Source organism: Colobus angolensis, unplaced genomic scaffold (genome assembly GCF_000951035.1).
Source record: "Colobus angolensis palliatus isolate OR3802 unplaced genomic scaffold, Cang.pa_1.0 Scaffold63, whole genome shotgun sequence".
NCBI classification, from domain to species: domain Eukaryota; kingdom Metazoa; phylum Chordata; class Mammalia; order Primates; family Cercopithecidae; genus Colobus; species Colobus angolensis.
In genome coordinates this window covers 1,973,994-1,984,560 of record NW_012119932.1, presented here as the reverse complement: position 1 = coordinate 1,984,560, position 10,567 = coordinate 1,973,994, and the positions used below count along the sequence as shown (strand labels likewise).

Here is a 10,567-nt window from a genome sequence, read left to right as displayed (position 1 = left end):
CTTGTGATAGTTTGCTAAGAATGATGGTTTCCAGCTGCATCCATGTCCCTACAAAGGACGCAAACTCATCCTTTTTTATGGCTGCATAGTATTCCAAAGATGTAAGAATAATTTTATTACCATTAATCTTTCAATAATAATCTGAGATTTCATCATTAATACGTTAAATGTCCCCTATTCAGTGGAAGTGAAAAAAAAGCTAATTTTATAAAAAACTTCCCACTCAGTAATTAAAACTTTCTTAATTGATCTGGTAAATTAAAATTGTTTCTGCTTAAAGTGTGGGATTTTCTATTTTTTTTTTTTTAAATCAAAGAAAAAGCTACTCAGGCTGAACACTGGGTTTTATGTTATTAGTTAACCATAGCTGCAATGCTATATTAAGGATTTCCATGATGTTAATTCTGATCAGTAAGCAGTTGCCATCAGCAGCCATCTTCAGGGAGATGCTTCCTATCATCTCCACTCATCTTGCTGGTGGACACCCTGAACTGGAAATGTGGCAGGGAAGGTGCAGTTAGGGACAGTCCCGGCCCTTCACTCTTCTACTCCAATCACATTCTGACTGCTTTCAAAAAGGAGGACAACTGTTGCCACTGAAAAGGCTTAGTGCTTCAGGAGATAGGTTCATGTTAAAGTAATCGAAAATAATTTAACTTTTATTAAGGGACAATAAACTTTTTTAAACTCAACATTCATTTAAGAAACTTAAGAGTTTCTTAAAGATGTTACTAAAGGTGTCACTGTTCTCTCCTCTCAGAAACGCCCCCACCACTCCACAAACAACAACGTAATCAGAAACAGATATGCAAACTCAATCTTCAACCATATCAGAAGACACTGTAACTCTGAACTAAGCTATACAAACAAAGAAAGGTGGCCAACTGCAGTGAAGTAAACAATGGATACAGGAAGAAAGAAGAGGGCACCATTACTTGCAGATCTGAAAACTGCAGTACACTGATTTCTGAGAGGTTGAAACCAACCATCCATTGTTTGGAACAACGGAAAATAGCGTGCTGAAGCTGGCGACGGGAGCCTCGTTTGTTACCACGGAGTATCAGAGAAGAATGAGGAAACATACAGTCCTGCCATCACTGCAGGAAACAGTGTGTAGCTGGTGTAGGGTGCGGTAGACTCTGAAATAATGGCAGTTTTTGATATCTTATAATGAGGAAGAAATAAAAGCTAAAATAGCTCACAAATCCAACCCTGTATCTTTAGGAAAATTCCTGCTAGCCTGGAAGCAAGCCCTGCTAGCCACACACAAACCTCCCTCAAGTAGCTCGTCCAGAAAGAACTAATTTTATATAAAGAATATATAGATTCTTCATACATATTCTTTTATATAAAGGAATATAAAGAATAACCAAATGGAACCCTCAGAGGACTGTACGCAAAAATAAAAAAGCAAATAGCTCTTTAACACAAGGTTCAATATCATAGATGTCTGTATTCCCCAAGTTAATTTATAAATTAATCATTGTATCAATGAAAATGTACATAAGAATTCAAGAACTAGAAAATCTGATTAAGGTTCAAATACTAAAATAAAAATAGGAGAATTCTGAAAAAACATAAAATAATGATGGATAATAGTCTTACCAGATAAGAAAGACATAAAACTACCATAATTAATAGAACCTGTTATACATTAATATACAGATAAATCAACTGAACAGAATAGAGCCCCAAAATAAAATTAAATACATATGACTTAGTATACAATAAAGATAATGTATTGGTGGGAAAAGGATGACATTCAACAGGTGCCTTTGGGACAACAGAGATAGTAGAAAATGTAAAGTTGTCTGTTTATCTCACTAATTAGAATAAATTAATTCCAGGTGAGTCAAACTTGTAAGTTTACAAAAAAAAAAAGTAAACATAACTTTTGTTATAATTCTGGGGTAGAGACAGAATTTTTCGATACGATATGACTCAACATTCAAAGGCCACAAAAATATTTCCTAAATTTAGTCACAGAAAAAATTTTCAATATTTTTGCATGGTTTAAAAAAAAATGACAAATATTGAATTAGGAAAGACTTGCAACACATCACAGAAAAATGTTAGCTTCCTTTATATAAAAAGGATGCAGAAGTCAGAAGAATCCATAGAAAATAGTCAAAAAATATAAAAAATCAGTTCACAGAAAAATATAAATATCTTAAATACATGAAATGGTGTTGAACTGGTAAGAAAGCGTCAAATTAAAACTGCAAAATGCTATTATGATAATTCAAAAGATAGGTATCAAAGTCTAAACAATACACTGTGTTAGAATATAACAGCAGAGGCTTTTGTATATTGCTGGTGGGAATGTGGTTCGGTATAATTTTTATGGAGAGCTATTAACAATAGATATTAAAATTAAAAATATGGCCGGGCACGGTGGCTCATGCCTGTAATCCCAGTACTGTGGGAGGCCGAGGTGGGTGGATCACCTGAGATCAGGAGTTCAAGACCAGCCTGACCAACATGGTGAAACCCTGTCTCTACTAAAGACACAAACTTAGCTGGGCGTGGTGGTGCATGTCTGTAATCCCAGCTACTTAGGAAGCTGACGCAGGAGAATCGCTTGAGCCCGGGAGGTGGAGGTTGCAGTGAGCCGAGATCACGCCATTGCACTCCAGCCTGGGCAACAAGAGCAAAACTGTCTCAAAAATAAATAAACTTTTAAAATAAATAAAAATACACCTTTGATGTAAGAATCCTGTTTTCAATTATATTTATTCACACATGTGCTAACTGCACTATGAACAAATATAGTCAATAAAGTATTTGTGATAGCGTAAGATTTGATCACTATAAATGTCTATTAATACCGAGTATTGGTTAAGTATATCATGGTATAAACTATTCAATGGAAAATTAAAAAATCATGAAACAGCATGAGCCAGGACTATATGCATTTAATGATCTCTAAGATCAGTGTCTATACCATGTGTCATTTGTTTGTAAAAATAATTAGAATACAATACACATATATGCATATTTAGGTAGTGTACATATGATTTTATGTACAGAATAGCTCTAGAATTACACGAAAGAAAACAGTAACGTATTATGTCTGAATAGTACTGAATGGCTGCAGTTCTTAGGGTGAGAGTATTTAACATATTTTTCTACCACGTTTGTGTGTTATTGATTTTTAAAATTCAATTTAATGTTACCATTAACAACTTTATTTGCATTTCTAATGTCAAAGTTAGAAAACATAAGACCACCATTAAATTCTGAACTTATGTGTCAAGGTCATGCTGAATACCCATCCACATACAAATATTTAAAATAATACACCTGAGACTTACAATTTTGCATCTTCTCTGTAATCATCCAGACCCTCATCATATGATTTTGATCTTTCTGTCTTTGAGTTGGGCTGAGCATCCAGGCTAGGAGGGCCAACAGATTCTGTAATTAATTAAAATTCAGTATTTAGACATTCACAAGTGGTTCCCAGATTCTTTTAATGGTGGAAAGATCAGTTTATCATACTGTTCTAAGTGGAAAACAGAGCATGACATATGGTTTACAAAACCACCCTTTAGACGTACCGTGGTCATGTGAGAGCTGACGGCGAATTATGGGAGCTGAAGTTGTGAGGCTGGGAGGAACTGTTGCTATGGAGGGGACCTGAGAGGTAGAGGCTGATATAACAGCAGAAGCAGGAATATGTGCAATATCATGATCAATGCTAGGGCTAGTTGGTTCATCTGTAAGAAAAAAGGAAAATCAGAATGTTCAATGACCTAATTGTTATTAATAAAACTCATAGTCAATAATCATTATTCAGGGGGTCAGACAAAGATTTTAACACTTCACCACCAAAGCACATCACTAAATGACCTATTCAGTCTGCTAAAAATTGATTTACAATTATTACTCTGGTAATTCTACATAATTCTGAGAATATGGTATAAGAAATTAAATGAGCTGCTCTGCCAACCAATTAATGCCTTCACTAATTGTCAAGGTACTCAAGTTTATAGGTACCTCAAACCTAAACCTATCAAACCAGAGCAATAATCATATATCACCCGAAAGAATTACTTTTCAAATTTTAAATGTATCACAGATTATCACTTCAGGAAATTAAGCAAGGTGATTGGTTGAGGCTCAGTTTTCAAAGCATTAATTCCTAAAACCGTATCTACCCCCTCATCCCCACACAAGTGTATCTCAATTTCTGTAGAAAGACAAAGTCCAGTCTCTAGCTTCCAAAATAAGTTTCCAGAGACATTTGTACAAAATTCTTACTCTTATAAAAACATCAATGATTTAAATTCTAATACTTGAGGCCAAGAAATGTAATTCAATAGGATGCTGGAACTATAATCCTTAAAATTAAATGCCCCAGAATAAAACCTGTTAAAGAATGTACTACAATGATAAACCAGGGTTTTGATGCCTTGATTTAAAAGGTCCAGCTATGTCAATTTTGACTAAATTCTAAGAATGCTGTACCATATTATCAGGATTTTAGTCAAAAAGACCAATAATGTCACAAAAATATAACATTTCCATCTTATGGCCAAAATCAGTAAATTCTAACTATGTTTAGCTTATTTTCTATTTTTACAACTTTCTTTAAAAGCAGCTCTTTACATTTTAGCAAGAGAAGACATTTTGGAAATTTCTCTATGCACCACTTTTCACTAAGTAAATGACAGTTTACTATCATGTCAGTAAGAATACAGTAATTCTTTTTCCAAAAGCAAGAAGATAACTGAAGTTTTAAAAATCCAATGAGGATAACAATTTAATTTCACTAAAACTTGTAGTATTTAAAACTGATTTTGATATTTAAATTAGCACATGTAACAAAGTTTCTTTAAACGATACATGATATAAAGCAGGCTAGTTTTATAGAGTCTGCTGATGCATAATTCTGTTATAGATTAATGAATACTGATGTGAACAGGAATATACTGTATTCTTCAAAAAGTATCTGACTCATGCAGTATTAATACATCTTTATACTGGGATAAATCTTGGAGGAGAATGATTTTATGCCTTGCAAAAGTAACGAACATGAAATTCAAATTGTACATGGATTAAGCATTATTGCAAAGCATTAAATACGATTTTCAAATTTTGTGTCCCTGGATTTCCTGATGGTATTCATTCAATCCCTTCTGACTTACTATATTTTGGAGAAAATTTCTGAAACACACTGGATTAAAATAATCAGTTTTAGATATGTCTGCAAAAATAGGTGGCAGGATAGATACTCACCTGTTCTAAAGTTGGACTGAATGGAGAAGGCGTGGGAGAAGAGACTAACATTGGGCTTACTCATTTCAGTATTGTTGCATTCTTTATAATAAATGCCTTTTACTGGTATGTTAAAAGGAGAAAAGGAAAAGCTAAACATATTTTTAAAGTAAACACAATTATATTACCTCACATTTACAGAGTATACTAATCCCATTCTTTATTCCCTTTGAAAAATATAAAAATTTTTCTACCGGTTTAAAAATACTGTGTTAGGAATAATCCAAATTCAAAAACTCTAATTTTCACATACAGTTTAATTATTACCAATATGCAGATTATGTAAAAACAATTCCAATTTATCTTATTTTCCAATGTAGAAAAATAGACATTAGTTGACCAAAGGGAAAATGAAAATTTTTCATTTCATATACAAATATATTCAAAAGCATCATGATGTCACACTTTCAAACGACTTCTAAATTTTCAACTAAAATTTTCTGTTAGATAAAAACCAATCATCTTTATCCTAGGCATATCACATACTACATTAAGACATTAATGCATTCAAAACGTATTTATGAACTACTGGGGTTACAGATTTGTTATTAAGTGGCATAAACATTCATGTTAAACTAAATTACATAATCAAAGAACTGACTTAAGAAATGAAGTCTTGGCCGGATGCGGTGGCTCACGCCTATAATCTCAGCCCTTTGGGAGGCCAAGACGGGCGGATCACCTGAGGTCAGGAGTTCCAGAGCAGCCTGGCCAACATGGCAAAACCCTGTCTCTACTAAAAATACAAAAATTAGCCGGACATGGTGGTGTGCGCCTGTAGTCCCAGCTACTTGGGAAGCTGAGGCAGGAGAATCACTTGAACCCGGGAGGCGGAGTTGCAGTGAGCTGAGATCATGCTACTGCACTCCAGCCTGGACGACAGAGCAGGACTCTGTCTCAAAAAAAGAAAAAAATAAATAAATAAATAAAATGAAGTCTTCATTTACTTTCTTCACCAAAAGACCCAGAGCTCTTTTTAATAAAAAGAACGGTGAAGAATACGTAAGTTGCTACACATCAAAATCCAATGTGGTTACTGTTTCTTAACATGTAAAAAAATACAGGCCTATATATCCCAAAACTTTGCTTTGGAAAACAATGTTTTCCAAAAGTAAATAATCCTCACAGATAATATCTTCTCCATTATTCAATCTGGATTTTTTCCAAATGGAAAATATTTCAAATTATGTTTCTATTGATAATATTCATATCTGAATAGGAAATTTTCAGTTTACTGCTTATCAATATTTTAGAAAAAACATCTTAAAGATTTCATATTGTGAAACTTCATGCATAACTGTTACATAATTATTTTTCAGATATCAAAGCATGAAAGAAGGGAAGCCCTCCTATGTGAAGAGCTCTTATAAGTAAGAACCACTAAAATCACAGTGGAAAGAGCAAAACACATGAAAAGACAACTCATGGAAGAAATAAAAAGCCTAATAAAAATGCAAAAAATACTTGTAAAAACCTATTACTGAAATGATCAAATAAAAGCAAGATGAAACAGTGATTTATAACTGTTTTCTCATCTCATAAACTGACAGGTATTTTCACTTTAAGATGTTCTCATCCTACTTGATCCTCTTCGTATTCTGCAACATAACTACAGAGAGTGTGTCTATGCCTGTCTATCCCAGAGATTCAACAGGATTTCACAGGAGTGGCTGGCCCTCCTGTGGGTGGGCATGATCTAGGCCTGTCCCTCTCAATCCACAGAGACTGGCCAAGGGGTGAGAACCACGCAGTCAGAGCCCCTGATATTAATAGTATCTCCAGGATTCAATACATGGACAGTGAGAAAACTATGGACTTTCTCTTCTTTTCCTTGAAGAACAACAACTGTAGAAATCAGTGAACTGTTGAGTTGTCACCAATGGCCACCTTTTCTACTATGTGGAGAAAAATTATCTGAGAAAGAAGAAAGCAAAACAAAAAAAGACTCACAGTGGTTGCTTATGCCTGTAATCCCAGCATTGTGGGAGGCCAAGACAGGAGGATCACTTGAGGTCAGGAGTTTGAGACCAGCATGGCCAACATGGTGAAGCTCCATCTCTACTAAAAATACAAAAATTAGCCAGGCATGGTGGCGCACGCTGGTAATCCCAGCTACTCAGGAGGCTGACGCAAGAGAATCGCTTGAACCTGGAAGGTGGAGGCTGCATGAACCGAGATTATGCCACTGCACTCCAACCTGGGCAACAGAGCGAGACTCCATGTCAAAAAAGAAAAAAAGAAAAGGAAAAAAAACCTCACTCTTGATGTCATCACTTGAGTATTTAGATCCAGCCATGCATGGAACCAGGTCTACCACAGAAGTTCTTCTCTGTGAGCTAACATTACTTCTTGGCATGAGCTAATTTGAAATAATTGCCCTGTCCCTGGAACCAAGAGAATTATGATGAACATAAATGTGGAGGGCAATGCGTTTCTACCACCCTGACAAATGTGCATGTCTTCTCAGAACACCCAGTGTCCACTGTTACAGGTTAGGGCACAGAGCAAAAAAAAAGTCCCTTCTAAGATGAGCCATGAGGAATGTTTCTCACAGCTTATCATAATTACAAAGAAGCATATAACCAATGTACTTTATATTTTATAATTATAGTTGACAATAGTTTTATGTAACTCAGTGAAATTATCAGAATTTTCAGCATAGACCATGGCAGAATAATCAGTTCCCTGACATAATTCTGCTATTTTATTTCACCTCTGCTACGAAGTAGTATTCCTACCCTCTCCCCAAATTACAGCATAATAATTTAAGGAATATTAACACTATTACTTATTTCAATGACAGAGTAAACTGTATATTACAAAGAGAGGGGTAAATTTGTGTAAGTTGAAAGAAATGGCAACTAACCTAAAATTATATATGCGGTTCCAAAATAGCAACAGCATGTATATATCTTTTTTACTAAAATATGGAAATTGAATAAACTGTTTCTGTTCCAACTCTTACCAGAAGGGACATACCTCAAGCAAAATACACTTAAAATCTTGATTTTTCCTCATCCTTAGGGAAAAGGAAAGGAAATACAGCTAATGGATCCTGTGTCTTAAAAATAAATTCAGGCCGGGTGCAGTGGCTCAGGCCTGTAATCCCAGCACTTTGGGAGGCCGAGGCGGGCAGATCACAAGGTCAGGAGATCGGGACCACCCTGGCTAACACGGTGAAACCCCATCTCTACTAAAAATGCAAAAAATTAGCCAGGCGTGGTGGCAGGCGCCTGTAGTCCCAGCTACTCAGGAGGCTGAGGTAGGAGAATGGCGTGAACCCGGGAGGTGGAGCTTGCAGTGAGCCGAGATCACACTGCTGCACTCCAGCCTGGGCAACAGAACGAGACTCCGTTTCAAAAATAAATAAATACATACATACATACATACATACATACATAAATTCAGATGTGACAAATATCCTTTCTTTTTACTTGCCTTCTGAGATAAACACTCAATTTAAATCAAAGGAGGTGAATGGCTAAAGTTAAATGATCTTATTAACAGTCAAGCATAAGCTCCTTCTTTCAAGTAACAACGTATTAATCTTTGGTAATGCCACTGTTTTCGTATTTTTTTTAAAAATCAGAGTTAAGCCCAATGAAATAAAGACATTCTAAAAAATCGAACTCCTTAGGCAAATTTAAATTAGCCCCATTAATACCAATTACTGAACATCAGGTAAAAGAGCTGATAAAAATGGCATGCTGGAGCTGGAACTCCATTTACATTACATTTAAAAGGCCTGGAGAAAGAATGTTTAAAAATGATGCTAATATATTCACATGGCCTTCTCATCTTTGATCCAGCAACAGACCTCGAGTAGGCTCACTAAACATTTTTCACTAATTATAAATAAAATTTTTGAAGCAATAAGTCCTGTTTTATATGAACTGGTGAGGGGTGCCCATCACCTAGTTCAAATATTCCCAATTTTTACAATAATTAAGCTCATTATCATAACTGGAATTCAGTTTTATAATTAAGACTAAGTTTCTTTAACGGTCAGTTCTGTGAACATGGATTTAAATTAACATTTGGCTTTTTGAAAGTCATTTGGAGATTTAGCTATCTTAATAACCAAAAGGTCAATGCCATATCTCCCTATTAGATAGAAATGATTTTACAGTGGTTAGGAAGGGGAGTATTTTGAATAAATTCCCTATTCATGTTTGCCATAGCAAGACGGCAGTCAGTGCTGACGATGAGGGAGTGGAGTTATAAATCCAAGAGGAACTACTGTGAAGTAGGTATTTGAAAGGGTGGTGACAAAATCAGAGCAAAAGCAGGGATGTGTGTGATATCATGGTCAGCTCATCTACAAGAAAGCATGCACCAGTCAGCAGAGCAACGGCTCTAAATTTACAAAGGGCAAGTGGAAGGATCACATCTAGATTTGCCACGGTTAACAGGTTACAATTACTTGGCTGAAGTTTTGCAGTCCCATAGACCAAAGATAACTAAACCTTTAAGATCTGGGGGTGAGGGTGTGTGTCCATGGGCCCATGCACAAGCGTGTGTGTATGAAAAATGATCCAGCTTGACAGCTGACATGCTGCAACAATTTCAACAAATTCAACATTTACTTAGAAATTTAATAACTATCACGTCACCAATTTCACTAATCTATCTTGAAAATCATTCTCAATTCTAGTACACAGAAAAGCAGCAACAGAGTAAAGATGTGGATGACTGAGTAGGGAAGTCAAGAGACCGGGTGTGTTTGACTTTGTAAAAGCCACTTAACTTTTTTGGATATTACATTTACCACCTATAAAGCAAAGAAGTTGGACTTGGATGGTGAGAAGGGCCAATTCTAGTTCAAATGGCCAACAGTTACAAATCCACTAAACGGGTAGAATTACCTATTTAATTTATGTAAACATATAAAATATTTTTAGGTTTTTATAAACCAGGCATTTGTTAGAGGGCTTCTGAGATTTGGGTCTATTTTCAACATTAAAGGAACTAGGTGAAAAGGCTCCAAAGTCTATTTTAGTGAAACAATTTTACAGTTTGTAAGAGCTAGGTTTTGGGAGGGCACAGTGGCTCATGCCTGTAATCCCAGCACTTTGGGAGGCTGAGGCAGGCAGATCACCTGACATCAGGAGTTCGACACCCGCCTGGTCAACACAGTGAAACCCCGTTTCCACTAAAAATACAAAAATTAGCCGGGTGTGGTGGCACACGCCTGTAATCCCATCTACTTGGGAGACTGAGGTGGGGGAATTGCTTGAATGTGGAAGGCAGAGGTTGCAGTGAGCCAAGATCATGCCACTGCACTCCA

The 10,567-nt window shown here is 35.9% G+C and overlaps 1 protein-coding gene across 3 annotated transcripts in view; it reads right to left on the bottom strand.

Moving 5' to 3' along the window:
* The window catches only part of ARHGAP21 (Rho GTPase activating protein 21), a 134,079-nt gene that overhangs the window by 20,937 nt on the left and 102,575 nt on the right, over positions 1-10,567 (bottom strand). For all 3 annotated transcript variants that reach the window (XM_011963829.1, XM_011963827.1, XM_011963830.1), the window contains 2 exons: positions 3,561-3,719; positions 3,315-3,417 (listed from right to left, as the gene is read on the bottom strand). In XM_011963829.1, coding sequence (XP_011819219.1) covers positions 3,315-3,417; positions 3,561-3,719 — 262 coding nt within the window. The remainder of the gene's footprint in view (positions 1-3,314; positions 3,418-3,560; positions 3,720-10,567) is intronic.